Consider the following 23689-nt stretch of genomic DNA (forward strand, 5'->3'; position numbering starts at 1 on the left):
AAAAAAAAGAAAAAAAAGAAAGAAAGAAAAAGCTTTTTGTTTTACATAGCTGTGGAACCCCTTGCTAAAGGACACATGGAGGCATAAAGTTTCCCAAGGTCCAAGAGGAGCCCGCAAAAATATTTGAAATAGCACTCCAGAGAAGTTTCCTAACTGGACACATTACATCAGGCTCAGAAAATCTGCAGCAAAATAGTTGGGGAACCATCATATACTTGCCCTATTCTTTGTTTTTCCCTTGGGCATTCATTTCTGGCCAATGTGTGAGTTCATGAGCTAGGCAGCCCTTGATTTGTAGTATGGCCATTCTGGTGGTCCTTCTGACTCAGTCCCTGCAGTGCAACCAGACACATTGCTCTGCTTGCAGAGGCCAAGCACASAGGATTAGGGTGGGGCAAAATATAGCTTAGGGCTGGGCTTGTTAAAAAGGAAAAATCTTATCTCCTGTCTACCTGAAATACTGCATTTCCTTCAGTCTCTTGAAAAAGAGCTTAACAGCCTTCCTTTGACCTGTTGTTGTTTAAGTTTTGTTGAAAAAAATTTCGAATACCTCTTTCTGGAAGTGTCAGCTGAAATATTTTCAGCATTTCTAAAACATGCGTTTTACTGAAAAAAAAGTAAAAATTTCAACAATTTGAAAAATTCTCTCCCTGCCTCCATTCTCCTCACTTGTTCTTGGGCCAAAGCAACTGCTCTTCATCCTCTTCTGAGCACACTGAAATGGGATATTGTGGCAAATTTCCTCTTCAACAAATGAACTGGTGTCACCCTGGATGACACTGAATCACTGGCACTAATGCTATCAGGACAGAAGAAGTTGATTCTTGCTGAATCCTGCAAGGCCTGTGGAGCTAAGGAGAAGCTGGCATGGGCATGGATCAGCAAGGTACAGCCATCTCCAGTTTTCCTCCCATCACAGGGGACCAGACTAGCTGTAATYTTGTGGGATCTGGCCATAAAGCTAGTGCTTGTGGTATGGCTAGGGTTAGGGTTGTTATTATAAAGTCAAAAAGTGCAAATTCACTGTTGAATACAGGGTGGTGGTTTGGTTCATGGTTAACTCTCTGGTTGTGACAGCCCTGGGCAAGTGATGGATTGGGTCTAGATTAGTATTGGTTGCAGTACATGTTTCATCTATGACGGCTTAGAAGGCTAAGGAGATTGCTTGTACCAGCAGCAGTAATTAGCTTGTGAGAGGAAAGTTATGGTGGCTCAACTCTGATCAGCGGTCAAAACAATGAACACGGTAGGTGGCTCAAACCCTCAAGGATAGGACATTTTGATTTTTTACTGGGAGCCAGCTCCACAAAGGCAGGAGAGTTTGTTCTGGCAGAGGAAGAGGCCTTGTTGTTAGCACTTACAGAGGTGTCAAGCACAACATTAAACAACCAGAATTAAGGTTGTGTTTCAGAGTAAGCTCTTCTTTCCTTCATTGTGCCAGGACCTATTTCCAACTTCAGCTTTAATCGTAGCCTTCACAACAGCCCAGAAACCTGTCAGAACCAYCAAATTGATTATAGGGAAGACACCCCTGCTAGCTCTAGCTTTCTACCAGTTCCAGGAGGCTATAAAAGAGCCAGCACAGCACCTACCACTCATTGYCCCAGAGCCAGGCAGAAGAGACTGATCGCCACCATATGCTCCTGTCTAGACCTGGGAACCTGCAACGACCTGGCAATAGAGCTCACTCTTTTCTCTCTTCTGTCCCTTACTAACCACAGCAAAACCCTAGCTTTAACCTCTGTGCAGGCTATGAGAGTCACCCTAGCTTCCTGAAGGACTCAGTCTTCTACAGGGAGGTCTAGGGTGGCCAACACTCACTGGCCCAACGTTAACCGTGTATGAAGGTAATGTTAGTGTTATGCATGGACCATAAAGGACTGAGGAGACTGATTTGTCAGGGATCACAGCAAGGCCCATGGAGTTCCCAGAGCAAAAGGACAGCCTAAAGAGGGAGGGTTCACTGGCAATTTATACAGTGAAGGTTGAGGTCACAGTTAGGGTTTGGACAGGAGACACAGAAGTATGCAGTGAGCTGGCCCAATAGAGGCAAGGGGCTGATGATTCAGCATGAGCCTGTTATTACTGTATGCCAAGGTTGGAGTTGGGATAGGGACTAAAGGTGCAGGGTTTGCCTGCACCTAGTCTTCAGGACCATAGAAAGGTAGCTGGAGGTGGCAGAGAGGAAGGTCCTACACCATCAGCAAGGCACTGGGGGCAGGTAATCGGGATGACACATAAGCCTAGGCTTAATTTTGACATCAGTATGAGGGTTTTACAGCATATAGGAAAAGTTAAATTGATTGTAAAATGCCACCATGCTTGGGTGGCTAGAGGGTCACTGCACATAGGATGATATTGATGACTCACTGACAGATTTTGGCACCAGTTGAGATTCCTAGATGGTCCTGGCACCAGCAACAATGAACTATGATGACTTTCCAGCATAGATTTACCAAGAAGAGTAAGCCTTTCCCCCCTGCCCCACTCTGTGAGTCTCCCTCACCTGGTTGTGGTTAGATTAGTTCATACAGTGGGACTGCAGGGCTGTGCTGTGGTTTCTCTTGGCACCTCTCAGTGTAGAAACCAGCTTTGCTCCAGATGCCATGCTGCCATCCCAAGCCAACACAGTGGCTGTGCAGCCCCCAAGAAGGGCAAAGAAGGGCCTCTCTTGGACTGAGCATGCCATGGCTTATGGCAGCTATGGGAGAGGGATAATTTTGCTACAGAGTCACAGCACAAAGGCACTGATCAGGTGCAATGGAAACATGTCCTTGGCAAAACTGGAATATTCAAATTTCACATGCATTGCAGCACTGCTTAGACTCATCAAGATGAAGAATGCCRTAGTAAGTTTATAAAATAAAAAGCATCTGTTCTCCTCATGTTAAAACTTCTTGGCCAGCACCACTAGTCATTCAACTATTTTTTCCCCAGAATGACAGAGTCAAAAAAGCTGAGACTTCTGAATTTCTCTTCCCAGTAAATCCATTAGCAGTGCCCTTACCCAGTGGAGGAAGGTGCCAAAAAAGGCAATGCTGGCCTGCAGCAGCTGCACAGCCCTGCCTGAAGAGCCAGAATGGCATTTGAAAAATGGATTTATTCGTAGAAATCCAGTGGTGGAGGTTTCCGTGCAAAACTAATGCCCCATCCCAAACCAGCACAGTGGAGGTTTCAGAATGCCACAGAGTTGGGGAATGGGTTTCTGTGAGACTGGGAGGGAGACAGTAGAACTGTTACAGTTCTAGACAGGGAGAACCCTAGACAGGGTTTGCTGCTGCCTTCTCCCCTCACCTCTAGGCTAACTGCAATGTTTAGTCACAGATTCTTGCTAATATCACAGGAAACAAATCCAAATGAGGAAGAGAAGAACAAAGACCTCTTAAATTAGTCTGGTCACACTAAAAAGAGTGACATCATTCCCTCCTGAATGAGCTGGAGGCGGAGTGCAGATGGTTAAATACTATTCTCACTAYCAATAAATTAGATTAGCAAGGCTGAGAGTCTCCTGGTAACTGATACCTGGGCTATGTTTGCCAAATGGTGATAATGTGGTCATATTACCCTGCAGAGCTACCAGACAAAGCCAAAGGAACTAGCAGCACTCATTACCACCTGCAAGCAATGCCAGTAACAAAACCTTCTTGCTCAGGAGATAAGGGACCTCAAGGTCGGGAGGGAGATGCTGGGGCTGTATGTACTTGGGAATGCTGTGCTGCTGGCTTTGGAAGTGGCTATATGGAAATATTTTAAATGCATTTGGCTGTATGCAAAGCAGGGGATGTAAGTCTCTAGGGTGGTATCTACCTTCACCTAAAAATACTTAAGGGAATTGGTATTTTTTTTAGAACTTTTTTTTTCCATTGGGAAAATGTCAGTTCATGAAAACATATATTTTTTTTCATTTGACAAACTCTGTGAATCTTCTGCTTCAAAAAATTCATATTCTAAAATCTTGCAGCTGTCTGCTTTCTGCATTTTCGAAAGAAATATGACCTTCTGGTTGTTTGATAATGCTCTGTTTCAAAATATATTTTTAAAATACCTACATAAGCATTCAAGTATGCTCAAAATTAAATGAAGTGTCAACATGAGAGAAAAGCATGCCAAGAGGATTGCTTCACCTGACTTAACTCCACTTCGTTTTGCAAAATGCTTTCAAATTTTGATTTTTTTTTTCACCATGTGAGACAAGAAATACTTCCAAATGTGCGCATGGGGAAATATCTCCACTTAACTTTATTGGATAGCAGTAATTTTGTCTTTTCAATTCATTCCACCTACCTGAAAAATCCAGATACTGAATGTTCCCAAGGCCATGTAAAAAAGGTGGTAACAGGTTGCTTGGAAATGGGGAGAGATGATGCTCAGGGCAGCCAAAAGTGCCTGGATGCCCATCTAATCGAGGGAGACAGGTAGCCACCAATTTAGGAGTGAGATACAAGTGGTAGCAATAGCAAGACAGCAGGGATGGGTGATGAAGAGACACTAACATTTATTGGGGCATGGCGCTGTCTAGAGAAGCCACTGCAGCTTCTGCTATCACTGAAATGAAGAAGCTGATGTCCACCTTCACTGTTGCTTAAAGATGCACTTTGGGACCAGCAGCATGGGACATATTAGTAGAGCAAGCCCTCTCTCTGCTCCTTCTCCCTAGCAGCAGTTACCCAGACCCAGGAAATGTTTTCCACGTCATGTATGACAATTTATCCCCTCCAGCAAGCTGAAAAGACATTAACCTAAAGCACAGTAGGGCTCAAGTGGTGTCAGCTGCAGCAAGGGGCAGGATGGAGGCCATGCCTAGTGAAAAGAGAGACCCACTGATGGCAGAAATGCTCTTGTCTCTCATCCACATGTTCCTTCACATTGCTCAAAATCACCCTTAAGTACAAAGCTACATCACTGTAGAGACCCAAGGTAAGGCCAGCAGATGATGCCACCTATGTGTTTCTTGTCAGGTTTATTATTGACCTGTCCGTCTGCAATGAAAATTTGATGCCTGAGACTCACTCACTTGTGATACTCACTTGCAGGAGATCAGGGGAAAATTTGCAGTTTTCTCCTCTATCAAGATGGATAGCGACATGCTGAGTCTCCCCTGGGAGACTCTCCCTACATCCTCTTACCAGAAGGGTTGTTAACATGTATTCAGTCAGCGAGTATTCAGTGAGTTCACGTCTCTTGGCTCTTTTGGGGTTACTGTTACTTCAAAAGCTATATGGGCTCTTCATAATTGCCTTCACATTCCCTACAGAAGCTGTGTCTAGTTTGCTGCTCATGGCTTGGAGCCTGCAATAATCAAGGGCTGCATTAGCACTTACTGGTAACTGCAGACAAYGTTGGGCATCAGCCACCTTCTCAAAACCTTGGCAACCCAGTGCTCCATGAAAGACAGTATGCCATGGCATGTCCTCATGAGTAGCATGTCAGTATGAGTAAAATCTAGAGGGGCAATATCCTGTGGGAGCTGAGTCACTTATTGCCCACAGCATCCTCGTCACGCTGTACAGATCATGTTTTTGCTGCAAATCATGACTAATAGCACACCAGCAAAACTTCACTGTTTCTGGGATAGGCAAGAGATGTAGAAAGGGGAGGGGGAAGGTRTCATAGAGACAGGGTAGACAACAAAACACAAGTTGGSCTGGGGGGCCTCCAAAGGGTGCATACGGCTGGGGATGTGTGTTTGGGACATGGCTATGGGAGACCCCTGCACACCCTTCCTGGGAAACCTGCAGGCATGACTACCTCTTTGAAATGCATGTATACCAATGCACGCAGCATGGGGAACAAACAGGAGGAGCTGGAGATCTGTGTGCAGTCGCAGGACCATGATCTCATTGCAATCACAGAGACATGGTGGGATAGCTCTCATGACTGGAATGCTGTCATGGATGGCTATGTGCTTTTTAGGAAAGACAGGCCAGGGAGGCGAGGTGGTTGAGTTGYTCCTTATGTGAGAGAGCAACTGGAATGCATCGAGCTCTGCCTAGAGGTAGAGGAGGAGGAGGCAGTTGAGAGCTTATGGGTGAAGATCAAAGGGCAGGCTAAAATGAGGGACACTGTTGTGGGTGTCTACTACAGGCCACCTGACCAGGAAGAGAAAGTTGATGAGGCCTTCTATAGACAGCTGGAAGTAGCCTCACGATCACAGGCCCTGGTTCTCATAGGGCATTTCAACCACCCTGAAAATCTGCTGGAAGGAGTACACAGCAAGGCACAAGCAGTCCTGGAGGCTCTTGCAATGCATTGATGATAACTTCTTGACACAAATGGTGGAGGAGCCTACGAAGAAGGGTGTACTGCTGGACCTTGTCCTAACCAACAAAGAAGGACTGGTTAGAGATGGGAAGGTTGGGGGCAGCCTTGGCTGCAGTGACCATGAGATGGTGGAGTTTGGGATCCTGCAGGAAAGAAGTAAGGCAATAAGCACGATTGCAACCCTGGACTTTGGGAGAGCAGATTTTGGGCTCTTCAGAGACCTACTTGGAGGAATCTCATGAGTTAATGCYGTAGAAGGAAGGGGGGTGCAGCAGAGCTGGCTAATATTCAAACATCACTTCCTCCAAGCTCAAGAGCAGTGCATCCCAAGGAGAAAGAAGTGCAGCAAGAGGGGCRGGAGACCTGCAGGGGTGAGCAAGGAGCTCTTGGCAGAAMTCAGACAGAAGAAGAAAATACACAGAATGTGGAAGAGGGGACAGGCTGTTTGGGAGAATTATARGAATGCAGTCAGAGTATGTAGAGATGCAGTGAGGAAGGCTAAGGTCCAGTTGGAATTAAGTCTGGCAAGGGATGTTAAGGACAACAGGAAAGGCTCCTTCAAATACATCAGCAGCAAGAGGAGGACTGGGGAGAATGTGGCCCACTACTGAGTGAGGCAGGGGCCCTGGTGACAAGGGATACAGAGAAGGCAGAATTACTGAATGCCTTCTTTGCTTCAGTCTTCACTGCTAAGGGCAGCCCTCAGGAATCCTGTAGCCTGGATGTAAGGGAGAAAGTCTGGAGAAGGGAAGGCTTTCCTTTGGTTGAGGAGGATAGGATTAGAGACCTTCTGGGCAAGCTTGACGTTCACAAATCCATGGGCCCGGATGGGATGCAGCCACGGGTACTGAGGGAGCTGGTGGATGTTGTTGTCAAGCCGCTCTCCATCATCTTTGAGAAGTCCTGGAGAACTGGAGAGGTGCCTGAGGACTGGAAGAAAGCCAGTGTCACTCCAGTCTTCAAAAAGGGCAAGAGGGAGGACCCAGGTAACTGTAGGCTGGTCAGCCTCACCTCCATGCCTGGAAAGATGATGGAACAGCTCATTCTGGATGTCCTCTCCAAGCATATGGAGGAGAAGAAGGTGATCAGGAGTAGTCAGCATGGCTTCACCAAGGGGAAATGCTGCTTAACAAATCTGATTGATAGCCTTCTATGATGGCATGACTGTCTGGGTAGATGAGGGGAGAGCAGTGGACGTTGTGTACCTTGACTTCAGCAAGGCTTTGCACACTGTCTCCCATAACATCCTCCTAGATGAGCTCAGGAAGTGTGGGTTAGACGAGTGGACAGTGAGGTGGATTGAGACCTACCTGAAAGGCAGAGCTCAGAGGGTTGTCATCAGTGGCATGGATTCTAGTTGGAGGCCTGTGGCTAGTGGTGTTCCCCCAGGGCTCAGTACTGGGTCCCACCCTGTTCAACTTCTTCATCAATGACCTGGATGAAGGGACAGAGTGCCTCCTCAGCAAGTATGCTGATGATACCAAGCTGGGAGGAGTGGCTGACACACCTGAGGGCTGTGCTGCCATTCAGAGAGACCTGGACAGGCTGGAGAGCTGGGCAGAGAGGAACCTCCTGAGGTTCAACAAGGGCAAGTGCAGGGTCCTGCACCTAGGGAGAAATAACCCTAGGCCCCAGTACAGGCTGGGGGGCTGATCTGCTGGAGACCAGTCCTGCAGAGAAGGACCTGGGAGTACTGGTGGATGACAAGTTGACCATGAGCCAGCAAGGTGCCCTTGTGGCCAGGAAGGCCAATGGTATCCTGGGGTGCATTAGGAAGAGTGTTGCCAGCAGGTCGAGGGAGGTGATCCTGCCCCTATGCTCAGCCCTGGTGAGGCCTCATCTTGAGTCCTGTGTCCAGTTCTGGGCTCCCGAGTATAAGAGAGACACGGAGCTACTGGAGAGAGTCCAGTGGAGGGCTACGAGGTTGATCAGAGGGCTGGAGCATCTGCCCTATGAGGAACAGCTGCGAGAGCTGGGCCTGTTTAGCCCAGGGAAGAGAAGACTGAGAAGGGTCTTATCAATGTCTATAAATACCTGAAGGGAGGGTGTCAAGGGGATGGGGACAAACTCTTTTCAGTTGTCCCATGCGGCAGGACTAGAGGCAATGGGCACAAACTGAACCACAGGAAGTTCAGCCTGAACACGAGGGGGAATTTCTTCACTGTGAGAGTGACAGAGCACTGGAACAGGTTGCCCAGAGAGGTTGTGGAGTCTCCTTCTCTGGAGATATTCAAGGCCCACCTGGATGCAACCCTGTCTAACATGCTCTAGGTGACCCTGCTTGAGCAGGGAGGTTGGACTAGATGATCTCCAGAGGTCCCTTCCAACCTTACTGATTCTATGTTTCTATGAAAGTGTGGCTGATGCTACACCAGGGCTCTTCTAATGGTAATCCTCCTATTCCAGATAATCAGTCCCATACCTTTATTTAGTCTCAGGGTTTAAAAGGAGGGAGTTTCACCCATTCAGGCCATTATGATGGCCAGATCTCCTTTGCTTCTCCTGCTTCTGCAAGCACAGAAATACCTAAAAGCAATTACTGATACGCCAGCAATTTGGAGAGACTTGGTTTCATTGTCTCCTGAAGAATCAAGCTGTGAATGTGGGTGTGAATGACATGAACAGCAGGAGCCTGGGAAGGGGATGACTAGTTCTGAAGCATTGGTTGACCTGGCGTAATGAACTTGGCTGAGTACCAGCAGGCCCATGCTGTGAAGACTGTCTGCAAGATCTTCTGTGCCACTCAAAGTCAGCCACAAGTTTCAAAACTTTTCAAAGCTAAATAAGGTGTTGGGATAGACTCAGTTAGTCAAGATACATTGATATATCCCAGCTTCTTCTCTGACCTTATCCAGGCTGAGAACTTGATCCACAAACACTGACAAGAAGCATATTTACCCCACAACAGGATGAAGATGTCTTGGATGTCTTGGGATGCTCTGAGGGAACTGGCTCCCTGTCAATCACACTAGGAAATGGTGTGAACATACCAGCTGCTTCAGAGCAAATGTGGCTGGGTTCCCAGCACAAGGCACTGCAAAAAATGGTACAGTATTTCTACAGTGAGATTTTTTCCCTGCCAAGAGAATGCTGAATTCTGTCTTTAGGAGTCTCCTGCCACTTTAAACACACCACAAATTAATCACATCTCTTACTTGCTTCAGATTGCACTGTGCCTAGAAACTGTAATTGCCGTAAGCCAGACTCACTCAGGAGCAGCATTCCCATGGTTGCACGGCTTGCTCCTGTGCCCCGGCCTAGAGGAGAGACAGAAGCAACCTTAACAGGATCAAGGGCAGGAAGAGGGCATTTGCTGGGTGCAAGGATGTGCTGTGATGTGGGAACACTCCTCACCTCTCCCTCCTTCTCCTGGCATCAAGTTGGAGAGTAGAGATGAGCTGCAGGGCAGATTGTTGCCCCTAACCAGGACACCATAGTATTTGCCTGCTGCTGAGGTGTTCACCACTCCTACTCTCACTGCCACCATTTGGAGCTGTAGCTCAGGAAAGACTCTGGCTCTTTGACAGGTTGCAGAAAGACAGCTTGTGAAGAGATTAGAGCACTCGTCTTGAACCTTTGTAAAAACTTCTCCTGGCTGTGTGTGGAGGCTGCTTCCTAACAGCACAGGCAACTTTGCACAAGTTTTGAAAGACAACAGCTCCTCCAGGCCCACTTGGGAAAGAATCCCCAACAAATGACTTTGAACAAGAAACCCTTCTAAAGTAAAAAGCAATATTCCATAGCACTGACTAGCTCTCTGCCTCTAACTCACTTTAGTTCTCCTCTCCTCTGCCCTAGCTTCAGTGGGACAGGGCACAAGTTCCCATGCAGAAGTCGCATGACTGTATTGCTGTGGCTAGATAGATCAGGGCTGGTTTTACCCTTGACCTGGCTTTCTTTCTTTCTTTCTTTCTTTCTTTTTTTTTTTTTTTTAATCCCCAATCTCATCAGTCACAGCCCCTGGATAAGATCAATCTTTCCAGACCCTCCCTGAGTGGTACATATATAGGAAAGCATTCATAGGCGAAGACTCAGCACTTTACAGACTACCCCTCTGCTTGTCCAGGTAAGTCTTTAAAGTTTTAACCTTGACAAGTGGGTGAGCTTGTGTGTGGATGTAAGAAGAGACTAAGAAATTGGGCATTAAATCCTAGTTTTTTAGTGGTTTTGTTACTAAGAACTCATACTATCAGTTTACCTACAAACCAGAAAAAAGCAATCACAGAGTAGCTAATCCATTTACTCCATGTAAATGGAGTTGTAAGCAGGTGCAAGAGAGTCTCCAGTGAAGGTGAATGTCTGCAGGCCTAACGCATTGCTCATGTTATGCTACCAGCGCTCTGCAAATCAGACCCGTTCTATGCAGGAGACCAAATATGGCTCGAGGCCCTCTTCTTTAGGCACTCAGCTTTGATGTTTTTGGCATGAATGTCTGCCTAGATGTAAGTGGTTCTTCAGATAAACGGATCTGACTCAGGTCTTGGCATTCAAACTGTGACTAAAGCGCATATATRTATCTAAATTAAACTCTCCTGCTGTTGCAGAAGGTGAGTAGCTACATTCACCTATATTGCTGTTGTAAAATAAGCTCTGGACAGTGAAGGTGAATGACTTGTTAACACAGTGACAGCCCCTCTATGGTCTTGTGTTCTGGCAAAGGAATTAATTTCATGGGCTGAGGCAAAAAGGGTTTATGAGGCAGAAGAGCCTAGGACTGCTGCTGCTGTAACTGTGGAAATCTTCCAGCATGGGAGGCATGTAGCACACTGCCACTGGCTTTGAGGGGAGAAAACCCGTGTAATTCTATTGCTGTGGTGAGTTGTGACAGGCCAGAGTTCGAACATACCTGGCTGCAAATCTGAGAGACATTGCACATTGGTTGGAAACCAGCACACCGCTGCAAACCAAAGCAGTGCATTTTGCCATTGAGCAGGGCTGCACAGTAATGTCCCACTTTGCCTTGACCGCTCTAATCCCAAGGGCTCAGCCATCCATGAAACTCATAGTATGAGCAGTCTTGTTGGAAGGAGCACTGTCTTTTACACTGTGGTATTGTCACCACTGCAAGCAGCCAGCTTTGAGAGTGGTTTTCCTGAGCCCTTCGGTGGCATTGCCTGCTGCAAGAGGCAGGGATGCATCCCCATCCAAAAGGACTGCTCCAGACTACCCTGCCTCCATCCTACTGCCCACTCATAGTGGTTAGCCAGGCTTTGCATTGTGGAAGAAAACAGTACTTTCTCTGGATGGATGTCTGGTGGGCAAGAAGGGTGGTCTCAGTTTGAAGAAATGGGCTCATGGGCATCACCTATGATCCCAGAGCAATTTGGGAGCCCGACTTACCCATCCTTCCTGTTCCCTCTTAGATTTTATTCCTTAACAGGATGCAATCTTCTTGGGATCAGCACATGCCTCCCTACAAGGGCACAGAGATCTGTTCTGCCAGTCTCAAACTGGTCAAGCATGGAGAAGTCACAGCTTCTAGCCGATGGTGTGTGCTCGTGTAGGTGGAAGAGCTAAGTAGATTTTGAGGAAAGGGATTCCTGGCTTCAAGCACTTTGGCTGCATTAGCTGCTTGTTCCCAGCACTGCCTGCAGGTATGTGTGAGCACCCAAGCAGSAGGTTCAGGCAAAGGTCTAGAAGAAGCTCTTGTTTCCTGCCAGACTCCTCCTTGGATGTGGATGCCGTGGTACAAACATAGTTGTATTTGGAGCAGCTTGTTTGTATCTATTGCCAAAAGGACTGCAGGACTTGCTGTTTTATCTTCTGTGCTGGCACTTSCTGCTCAAAAAAACAGACACACACAGCAGAACGGGCAAGCAGCAGAATGGGGGTGTCTGGCCAGAATGGCAAGGGCTTGTTTTGCACCATTGCTGTGCAASATGGCTATGCTGGCTGGTGGCAAAATGTCTCAGACAGAGGTTAGCCAGATGCTGTGTACACACTGGTGCTGCTTGCTGCGGATCAGTTAAATCAGGGAAGCAAAATCCTGTGGATTTGCCCTAATGAGAAGATGTACCAGTGTTTAGGTAACATTTGCACCTCTGTTTCCTGGCCCAGGTTCTTGGGGGATCCACCAAACCACCTGCATTACTCATACAGAGCTACTGGGCTCTAAGTGGATTGGGTGCACAGAAAGTCCTGCTTGCATGCCCATGCAGGGACTATGGCTGCAACCTCTGCGCACTACTCTGCTCACAGCTGGGCAGYGCCACACGCATGCCTCTCCACCACAGCAGCTCCCAGGTTTCCTGTCAGTGACTGATGGAAACATGATGGCCTGTGTTATACCTGGGTGAGATGATCATCACAGTTCTCTCTGGTTTTAAAGCATAACCATGTGCATTTACTCACAGCTTGGTGGTATTTTTGTGAACTGGACYGTCTTCGCCTGTAGCACCTGTCTGGACATATAGCAGTGTTAGTCATGTGCACATGTAACAGTGGAGCATAAGAAAGAGGTTAATTCAGCTGGAGTAAAAGCAGCTTCACTTTTTATTCTCTTTGCCAAGTGTTTTACTTTGTTAGTGATCTCCCATATCAAACAACCCACTACAGATTCAGGTAAGGGATCMTTTGGCTGTTACTGGGATGCTCTCAGGTTTTGCCCAAGCCCAGGCTTTCTTTCCCAAAGTGTTGATGACGTTGTATTTTTCTTTCTATCATACTCTGAGGGAGCCAGCTGTCTGAGAGGGTGCAAATGAAGAGCACATGTAGCTCCAGGAGTTCTGGGCAGGAAGGGCAGGTGGTGTTGCACATGTTCATTATCTTTGCTCACTATGTTATCCCAGTGATGCCACTCAACATAGTCTCCTTAACTCTTTAACAAACAGTTAAATCATTCAGAATYCACAAATAGCCTGTGCTGCTGTTCCAAAGGTAGCCAAACCCAGAAGCATCTTCTGGGGGAGCAAAAGGGAGAAACAGATGCCAAAGCCAATATCCAAGACTCAGAAAGGCAGGCTGTAGGTTTACCTCTGTAAAAAGAAATGGTCAAGGCCTCATTAAAACTTGCAAGGTAGCAACAGGGATGACAGATGCTCAGCATGGCCCAGAGAACCATGACGTCAGTTCAAGAGCTAGAATTGTCTCAGAGAGCAGTGTTGCCACTGCATAAGTAGCAAAGGTGAGCTACTAGGATGCCTTTGGCCAAATACTCTGATAGCACAGACAGTCTGTACAAACATATCCCTGCMTGTTCTCTTCTCCTGCCTGTCCATAGAGGAATGGGAGCAAAAGCAAGAAGGACAGAATGTAGGGAGGGATATCTTGTGACAGCTTCAGTGGAGATGAACTGAAGATATCCAAGCCAAAATTGTCTATGCCAAATGTTAAGAATCAGCCAAGAGACTGCAAGCTGGAGCCATTCCAAGGCTTGGATTGCCATGCTCCAGCATGCTGGCGTGCCTGGGTGCTGCATGTGCCTTGCTGAGCCAGCCACAACTGGTGTGTGAAGTGCTGAGCTCTGCYGATGGGAGGCAGGACATCGTGAACCAAGCTAATTTCTGCTTGGGGAAATGTTGATTTACCATGAAATAAAACAAATTGTGCTGAAAGTAACTGTGCTAAGATAGGGTGTTGTAGAATGATCCACACTGAATGGTGACTGTAAGGAGACAAAGTAAACCAAATATATTGGGAAATACTGAGAGGTGCTTTCAGTCACATTTACCAACCTGTCAAAGCAAAGCCTGTTTCTGCCTTCTTAGACTTCTCTAAGAAAACGCTGATCTAAGGCTCAGCAAGCATTTGAAGCATGGCTTGTGCACATGAAGTCAAAAGGAGCCTTGTTACTGACTTTGGGAGAGTGAGGAATCTCCAAACTTTCATGAATTTGCATACCTAGCAAGTGAAAAATAGTGCAAACTTCTATCTTGGACTTTTTTTGAGACAGGAGAGTAGGAAGGACAATGCTTTGCTTTTTATTTGTGAAAACAATGAGAACAGATGGTGAGCAAGGGGGTTGCAAGGAACAATAAGATATGCAAAACAAAGCAGAGATATGCTTCAAACAAAAAACATATGAAAAGCTCAAATGAAAAATGATTTCTTTCATCTCTTTTGCAGGTCCATCAGCAGAGGTAAGTCTAATGATGGTCGGTCTTCAGTTGCTACAAACACAAATTAGTGTCAAAAGTACTCACCTCTCCTCCCTGGGTTCTGTTACGCAGTCTCATGGGCAGCCTTCCCACCCAGCCCTGCTGCCCATGGAGGCAACAAGTAGAAAGGAGAGAGGAGATTACTGTCTCCCTGCCTCTCCTGAGGGCTGCACTTTCTGACTTTTGTCCATTTGTGAATACCCGAGCATTTTCCTGGCAGAGATGTGGAGCCCTGCCTAGTGGGTTCAAGACTAGACACCACAGGCTTGCCATTCTTGACTGCTTTACATGAAATGAGGAGTAGTTGCTGGGTCTCCTGTGTTTCTCAGAGACACCAGCAGAAAACTGCTGTCTTGGATGATAAAAGCTTTCTTTTTTTTTTCTCCCAGCATACCAGCTTCACAAACCTGCCTCACCCCTCAGCCACCTCTTTCAGCACCCCTTGTACATTTTTATCCCATTCACCTCTTTCCTATCCTGTGTTTTCTGCTTGCTGGCTTTTTTCTCATTTGCACACATGTCCATTACTGTCTCTGCTTTGTTTTGAATTCCTTAACTTATACTTCTCTTGTAGGCTGTCTTTCCCTTTGCTTCTAGTCTTTCTTGTCACCTCTCTCTCCATATGTCTCCCTCACCCTCCTCCACCTTCTTTCATGCTGGAGGGACAACGGAAACCAGCTGGATCCCATTGGTCTGATGCGCTGACAGGCCTCGGATGTGGGCTCAGCTGGGTTGCTATGGCAAAGAACCAGCTCTTGCACTGCCAAAGAGCAAAAGAAAGCCAACATGCAACTTAATAATCAACCACTCCAACCCTAGCCATGTAAAAACTGCTCCAAGCAGGACACTGCAGACCCACTGATGGCTTCATGCTCCCATTATCAGCAGCTATGAGTTGTGCAGCGGGCTCTGTGTAAGGGCTGTTTAAAAAAGAAAAAAAAAGTGTAAAATGCCTCACAGGTCACACAGAAAAACTGTGAAACTGTGAGAATGAGGAATTGTTATCACCCCCACTTTACAAACAAGGAGTTAACACACCAGRCTGAGCCAAACCAAAAATTGTAAGATGTGCCTGTCTATCAGAAGCCGTGGGGTGTTTGCAGTTCAGTCTATTCTCATCATCCCTTCAGTTCCCATAACTTTATCATTATCATTACTGTTATAAGCATTATTATTTAGCATCACAAATAAAGGAAATTGCACCCACCTTGTTGTCATCACATTAATCCTAACAGGTCTTTTCAGCAGATACACCATTTTCAGTCTTTCCTGCTGGGTCACATAATATAAGCTGCTTTGTAGCTGCTACTTGGAGTGTATCTGACCCTACCAGGTAAGTGACATTTCGGTGGCTAACACTTAGCAAAGCAGGCTGGTGCCCTAGACATGGGCAGCACCCAACAGGCCAGCCCGTTGGAGATCATTGCAAGTAATGTCACAGCCATTGGCAGGGGAGAGGCTGTATAAGGAGCAGCTGCCATGCATTATCTGTGAGCTCCCTGGGAAGACCTCCTCCCTGTGACCAAGGGGACATGCACGGCTACCTTGCAACCCAGTGCAATTTTGCAGCTTCAGTGAACAATGTTAGCAGGGTCCTGTAGGGAAGGGAAAATGCCTGACCTTCGTGTGTTCTCCATGACACGCTGCTCATGTGACTTCAACTCAGTTATTTCAAAATTACCATCTGTTTCCAACAATTCTTTTACTTATTTAATGCTGACAAAATCACAAGGGTGAACACSGACACTTCAAAACGCTGCCCAGTGCCTACTACCCAGGAGCAGTCTTGGAGGGCTCCCTTCAGCCTTCCCGTTGGGGCCAGAGCAGAGCTGCAGCTCTAGGGGAGTAGGGAGCCTCTGCCTGGGTGTCTGATCCCTCCCTGGCCCTCCAAAACTTCTCTTGCTGGGAGTAGGGCATTTGRGGCCAGGGGAGGAAGTGGGAGACAGCGGGAGAGGACTCTGGTTCTTTGTGCTGCCGTATAGCACGGAGGGTCCTGGCTTCCACACGCTGTCACGCAGGGCCAGGGGCTGGGCTAGCCCAGACGGCAGGAGAGCCAGAGTGGCCCGAGGTGGCCTCCTACAGGCGGCCCAGAGCGGGCCCCGCCTCCGCGGCCGCGCAAGCGCCGCGCGGGGCGCCGGCGCCGCTGCCAGGCCGGGAGCGAGTGGAAAATGAGCCGCGGAGTCTGGCCGGGGCCGCGGCACCGGCTGGCAAAGCCATTCCCGCCGCCGCCATGGAGGCCGCGGCGGGCGCGGCGCGGCGGGAGCAGCGGCCCGAGGGGACGCGCCGCGGCGGGGGCCCCGGCTCGCCCAGGTAGGAGAAGTGGCGCCGCGGGGGGCGCCGTGGCGCGGAGCGGGGACAGCGGCAGCCCAAGCAGCGGTTGTGCCCCGTAGGTCTGGGCTAGCGGGGGCTCTGCGGGCGGCAGGGGCCGCTACCAGCGGATAGTCCCCGGGTGGGGGGTGCGGGGATGGGCACGGTCCTGCAGGTCCGGTGAGGTGTGTCCTGCCTGCCGTTCCCGTTCCTGGAGAGAGTGGAACAGGCAAAGCCCCTCGCGGCCCTGCATGCAGCTCCTGGTGCTCCTGCATGCAGCCACAGAGACCCCTGTGTGGACCCTGGCACTGGTGGGTCACAGCCGAGCTTGGCCTCCCTGGCAGGTTTCTGTCGTGCAACCTGGTGAGCTCTCCCTTCCACAGCAGTGGGTGAGCTATCTGCCGGCAGCACACTTGGCAGGTTTTCAGTAGAGCCCTCATTACCCTGGTTGATGGACAAGCATGGTTTTAGCTCAAAAGATTTTTTCTATAAAATACTGCAGCTTTACTCTTCTCCCCCTCCTGTGCCATATGCTCTCACATGGTGTACTAAACCAGGCAGGTAGCCACAATCATTGTAATATTCTGGAAACCTCAAAAAAAAAAAAATGCTCACAAACCAGGAGCTACTTCCAGTGACTGAAGAGTATTGCTATTTGTTAGACTGGAGGCAACAGATCTTCCAAGTTCTTCAGATTTTCGTTTTGATCAATGCACAGTCTGAGGTCAACAATGCACAAATCTATTCTGAAAGCTGAAGCATTTCTCTTCTGTCTAATCGAGTATATTTATACCRAGATGTCCCCACCTGCCGGGGAAACCAACTGGACAGTCACATCTCTTTAGGTAGCTTTAAAGATCTCAGCCAGAGGATGTTATGCTTTCAGGTTTCAGAGCTTGCTGAGTAACTATTACACAACCACTGTCAATGTTTTAAATCTTGGGCATTCAATGGGTATGAGCTATCAATGAAGCCCCATTAGCTTGTCCTTACTCACTTGAACAGGTTAATTAAAATGAATGCTGCAGTCTGTAAGAGGAAGTTGCACAAAGGAGTTAAACTGTCTTAAATAGGTGTATTTTGAATTTCACTCACGTGGCTCATGCAAGAATTAAAATTTATAGCAATAAAGTACACAAAAATAATTTTCTCACTCTTGACCATGCATATGTGTAAATTATTTATTTATCCATATTTATCTTCATATATCCACTGAATGGTTAGCTCTATAGTCCCCATCTTCTGGTCCTAGTGAATGTTCTACTGAATTTATCATCAGAAAGCTATTGGTGTTTGAAAACACTAACTTCCTTCTGGCCTTTTAAAGATTAGGATAGAAATGTATTGTTCTATTTGTTTTTCTTCAAAATGGAGTTAGCAAACAGGATTTAACTGGCACATTTTACACCACCAGTGTACATATGGCAAACTACATCCAAACATATGTTAGCAGTGAAGACTGGGTGGGGATGCTTAAGCTATTTGTGCCCATCCCATCAAACATACCTAAACCCGTAGCAGCAGTAGCTGTCTCGAGTAAAGAAAAGATTCTCTTCAGACGAGTCAATGGATAGAATTGTAAAGCTAAACTTTTCTCACTAGAGTACGTGGGAAGTGGAGTTTTGCAGTCTCATTAATTTTTCATGATGATTTAACAAACTCAAGAATCTTGCTAAAAAGATTGTAGGTTTTCTCAAGGATACATGCTACACTATCCTGCTGCTACACAGAAAAAAGCAAAACAACTAGCAACTGCACAGAAATTTTCAGTGCACAAGGACTGACCCCTACAAAAGGAGAAAATGAATTGCCTCTAGAGGTGCCCATCTCCTCCTGTCAGCTAGACAGCAGACCTAGATAACTAGGTGAGAGTGAAATGCAGTGAACCTTACCCTCATCGCTGAAAGAGGGCACTTTTCTTAAAAAGTGCAATCAAAGAAGCACTTTTTTTCTCTTAGAGCCCCACTGCGGTACTACTGGTGCTGTGTTCAAAATACCTTGAGAAAGTTATTTTTTATAACTTCAGTTCTAAACCTTTATTTAAATTCTTCTGCAAAACCCATTCTTAAAAAGTCATTCGTAACTGCCAAAGAAAAAGCTATCAAGCTAGATGTAAGCTGACAGGGTTTTAGTTCAGAAAGATTCTTCCTTTTCATTTGGGAAAAATTGTACAGCTGATATGCACGGAAAACCTTGCTAGAGTAAGAAAAAAGGGGAAAAGAAAAAAAATTCTACCTTCTTTTTTTGTGAATGAAATTTTGCAGTGCTTAATCTCCAATTGAGCAAAGGTCCCTTGGGAAAAAGGGCTCTTGTAATCAAGATACAGAATCTATCCCTTTTGCTCTCTTGTTTTTATTCCCCTTTGAGATTCTTCTATCAGTGGGAGAAGTTGTATTTTGAGTCAGGCATCATACATCTCCATTCATTTGGTGGAGTTGCCCRTTTTTCATATGCAAAGTGCTGCTTCTCTGATCCTCTCCTTAGCATGCAAAGGGTGAAATAACTTTTCTATTCAAAAAGGTAGTGGTGGGGAATGCTTGGAAATGCTTATAGATTTGGTTTTCGGAGTGAGGATGGAATTAGGCATACAGATGAAGAAGTCATTCCTTCAAAATGCTGGATGTCTTTTGCCCATTTCTCCTCTCCTGGAGATACACGCGGTCTCCTGCTGCATGGCTTAGAGGAAGCAAGATTAGAGATGTGCCAAAGAAATGGAGTGACCCAGAAAAGGCAAGGTGGCCATGTGCTGTCATTTCCCTGCTGTGCAAAGCTTCCTCTGCCTGAGCTCAGCTCTGTGTGACAATAGCATTCGGCCCTTGGCTCCTGCCACAAACTCTGCAATGCCTGTATCACTGCTCCGCATCCCAGCAGGAGTGAAATAGGAGAAAGCTGTCTCTTTCGAAGTCTTGATAGTATCTTGCCTCTTCTTATGGGAAGAAGCTTCAGTCTTTTTGCTGGTTCCATTACATCAGGTGGGCTGCCTATGCCCTGATATTTGTTTCAAAAAAGCACTGCTGCACTCACTGCTACTCAGGCAGTTTCATAAATTAGTTCGTTATACTGTCTAAACATCTCAGGGAAGAGATGGGGAAGCAGGTAGTATGAGGAACACAGCTCACTGGAGTGGGTAACAGGAGCAGTTAACTCCAGTCCATCGATTGCCCTATGTCTCCCTTTTCTCTCTCTTCTCCACTTCTCTTTCATTGCATCTAGCTGAGTTTGAAGGGAAAAAAAAAATCTGTCAGGTTGCTCCTGTATGCTTCTCTGTGTCTAAGAGGCCATTTCTGCCCATACAGCTCCATCCAAAGATGTCAAATATTTGACACTGCTGGGACTGGGAATAAGCAAAAAAAAGTTTCCCTGATGTTAGTTTTTGTTAGTGTCAGCATGGCAAGCAGATTTGTAAGCCCAGGGCTCTGCCCACCTCTTCTCCAGCTTGACAAGAAATAGATAGCAGAAGTTCCCACACAACCATTCTTCAAATATAGCTCAGGGTCTTGGAGGCCTCAAAAAGTAATAGCTATGTGTTTTTAGGCAGGCAAACCAGGACCAGCCTACATCTCTGGCACTGACCTGACCATATAAAATGTTAAGCCTGCCAGCTCTATGGCAAATTGAGATTGTAGCAACTGAAGGCTTGAAATCTGCAGAACTGACACCAGTGATTATCCAAACCTATCATTATTCCGGAGTTCCACATTTCCCTGGAGATGTCAGATAACTAAGGTCACATCATCATGGAGTTAGAGAGAGCAGAGCATAAGGCAATTTATATCTGGAGTGTGATTGACAGAACTGAAATTGTTTAACATGAGAAAAGATAATGAAGAAGAGTCATCAGTGAGTGATCTGAACTAGCTAAAGTTGTTCTAAAATATGACATTACTGAGCAGCCGGGGGACTGAGTTAAGAGGCAACATATGGAGGAAGATTGGAACTTGACACTATTTGACAGCAAATATGGTAAACAATTTCATGTGAACTATTAGCATCAAATAAATTAACATATGTGCACAAAAATTGGGAGCAGTCTGCTATATCCAAGAGTTTGTTGGTTGTTTTCCCTGTCAGGAGGTTTTGTAGCTGAGGGCTTTCTGGAGGAGGAATTTTTCATTGCCTGTTTCCTATATCTCCCTCACCACCTTCAAAGTGTGTTTTGGTGCTTGGAAGTATTCCAAGTCCCACTCAGAAGTGGAACCAATCTTTTTCTGTCCAGCATTACATATTCACCATTAGATGAGGCAAATAGACACAGCAGCATAGTTACTAGACAAAGTCAGGTATGAAAAGCCAAGGAACAGCCTTTGCTGTTCTCCCATGCAATCTCCCATGCAAATCCAACAATTTAAGAGAAAAAGAATTATGTTTTTTTCCTTTACTTTGAACTATCCCCCCCAAATACTTCACAGGTGTGGGACTACCAGAAGTGCAGCAGTGTCTCTGTGAATTATTATGTTGAAGGAAACCATCACGTGTTTAAAGTGCACCTAAATTAGGGAAAATGACAGGATCATGGTTCAGAGAACAGAGTACCTTAGAAACTTCAAAAAGGGGGTAAGGAAATATCTAGAGCTAGCCAAAGTATAACACAACCACATTTCTGGCTCTCTGGTGAAAGTTCGCTGATCCAGCATTCTGTTACTACAAAGCTACAAACCCTGAAAAGAAAATCCACCTAAATTTCAGTCACTGGAAATCTGGCAGGATATTAATGAGATGAAATAAACTTTAAATCCAAGAAAGTGGTACTGTCCAGGTGGGCTTTCCCAACTGAACTCTGCCACTGCAACTCACCAGAGCCATGGGCAATTTGGGGGTTAATATGTCTCAGTCAGGTTGGTTCTATATTTAGTATAGATGAGCCAATTAATACTTAAATATGCCATTTTATATGTAGACTCCCATAGAACACAATCTTCCCTGTATCTGTCTGTCCTGCATCTGCCCTCTGTAGTGCTAGAAACCTGAACCCTCCTGTGTATGGATGACTTTAACGAGGCTCTAACAAGGCCTGGCAAGACATTAAATTACATTTCATAAACAATTTTGCTGGTATTTGATTTATAGCCTCAGGTATTGCATTCATATGTACCAATGGTAAATTTGTACTCTTCTGTTTGTAAGCTACTCTAATATAGAGCAATATATCATAAATCACTTACTTGAACATCTGGGCAATCCTGCCATTAATCCCTCTGTGACAGGTCAGTAAGGAGGTCATGTTATGTGTTTTATATTCTTTCTTTCGATAAATTCTGCAGGTGAATGGCATATTGTTGCCACAATCTGTTCAAGAGCTCCTTCCTTGGAAAACGGCACTTCCTCTCACTGCACTGAATTAATTGACGTTTATATTAGTAATTCATATTTTGGAGCAGCAGCAGCTGAACACTGGAACCAAAGGGAGCAACGTGCCAAGCGCATTTCAATAAGATGTACACACATCTTTTGACTGGCTTTCTGGTGCCAGCATCAGTGCAAGCTTAAACTTCTTTCCAGCCACTTTATACTTTTATTGTCATAGGAAACATATGCCCTATAACCAGTCTCATAGATTCTGTCTTTGCTCCCTTTAGTTATCTATCTGCTCCCAAGGACGCAAAGATGCTCACTTAAACAGATGCTGATATTTTCTGACTATTTTGATATCATTTTGCTATTTCTTCTCTCCTTTCTTCGCCACTACTAAAAAATATCCAGACAAGGACTTTCACATCTCCATACAAAATCCTCCATGTAGTTCCCAACTCCTGCACYGCCTGACTGTTGGAAAAATTTGCATTTGAATATTGGTTACTACTTCTGAAGATAGTGTTATAATGAGCACCCATGAACATGGCTCATGTCTGTAACAGTCCTGCAGTTGTGTTCTAGTCTGAAAATTAAAATTAGAATTGGATGATATCTAAACTATGTTTCAGTAGAGATATTGGTGAACATTTTTAATATCCAAGGCTAAAACGAAAGTTTTATTATCTGTCTGGACAATGTTACGGTCTCTTGAAGAGGTTTTAACACAGTGGTCCTCTGGGGAGGATCCCCATCATGTATGAAATTGCTGTTCTTGTTTGACAGGCAAAGTCATGGCCAGATTCCTGGCCAAAAGTCATTTACAGGATCATGGATTAGATTCTGTCAGAGGCTGTAAATCCTCCTATTAGAAAAAGTGTCTGTGCTTTCTGGGGACAACTGTCATTTCTGGCTTGTCTGYATTACCTCCCCCATGCTGGAGGGTAGAAGTTGCCATGCAGAGCAAAAGCTGGGGTCTGATCACTCCAGAGCCACAACACAGGCCAACGTGCCTTCTAGGTAACTTCAGCTTTGTCTTGTGATTCATAACCTGTAATTGTTAAAATTGTAATTGCTAAAATTCTGCCTTTTTTCCACTAGCTGTCTGAGAAAGATATGAGATGAATTCTACAAAGTTTAGAAAACGTTCCCTTTTCAAATAATTTTTTTGCCTTCTTTTTTCACATTCCATCAATTACCTCAGGCTAAAATTCATCTCATTTTTGTCTCGCTCCAGCACTCATAATTCGCTGAAGACTTCAGACATTTTGTGATTCTGGACGACCTGAATCATTCATCATACTTAATTCTAGATGCCAGACCCCAGAGCAGCTATAGATACCATGGCATGTGCTCTGAACAACAAACAGTCTTTCAGGGTTTCCATATTGTGCTCTAACTCTGAGCATAAGATAACACAATGCTGCTGAAATTCTCTGACACCTTGACCAGCTGCATCCCTTTAGACAATTTATAAGGCATTTTTGGGGTCAGTGCAGCCTTAGTCAGTTCGGTGTGTAGGGYTTTTTTGATAGCACACAGATTAACCAGTCACAGAATTATAGACTCACAGAATAGGTAAGGTTGGAAGGGACCTCTGGAGATCATCTAGTCCAATCCCGCTGCTCAAGGAGGGTCACCTAGAGCATGTTAGACAGGATTGCATCCAGGTGGGCTTTGAGTATCTCCAGAGAAGGAGACTCCACAACCTCTCTGGGCAACCTGTTCCAGTGCTC

The 23689-nt window shown here is 46.0% G+C and overlaps 1 protein-coding gene across 1 annotated transcript in view; it reads left to right on the forward strand.

Annotated features, from left to right (window-relative positions):
- The first annotated feature begins 16587 nt into the window (after positions 1–16587).
- The window catches only part of DISP2 (dispatched RND transporter family member 2), a 27326-nt gene continuing 20224 nt past the window's right edge, over positions 16588–23689 (forward strand). Inside the window, exon 1 of the mRNA XM_085307396.1 lies at positions 16588–16667. Within this exon, the coding sequence (XP_085163522.1) occupies positions 16588–16667 (80 nt within the window). The remainder of the gene's footprint in view (positions 16668–23689) is intronic.

This window comes from Rhea americana, unplaced genomic scaffold, assembly GCF_003343005.1.
Source record: "Rhea americana isolate MKP2758 unplaced genomic scaffold, rheAme1 scaffold_257, whole genome shotgun sequence".
Classification (NCBI taxonomy): Eukaryota; Metazoa; Chordata; class Aves; order Rheiformes; family Rheidae; genus Rhea; species Rhea americana.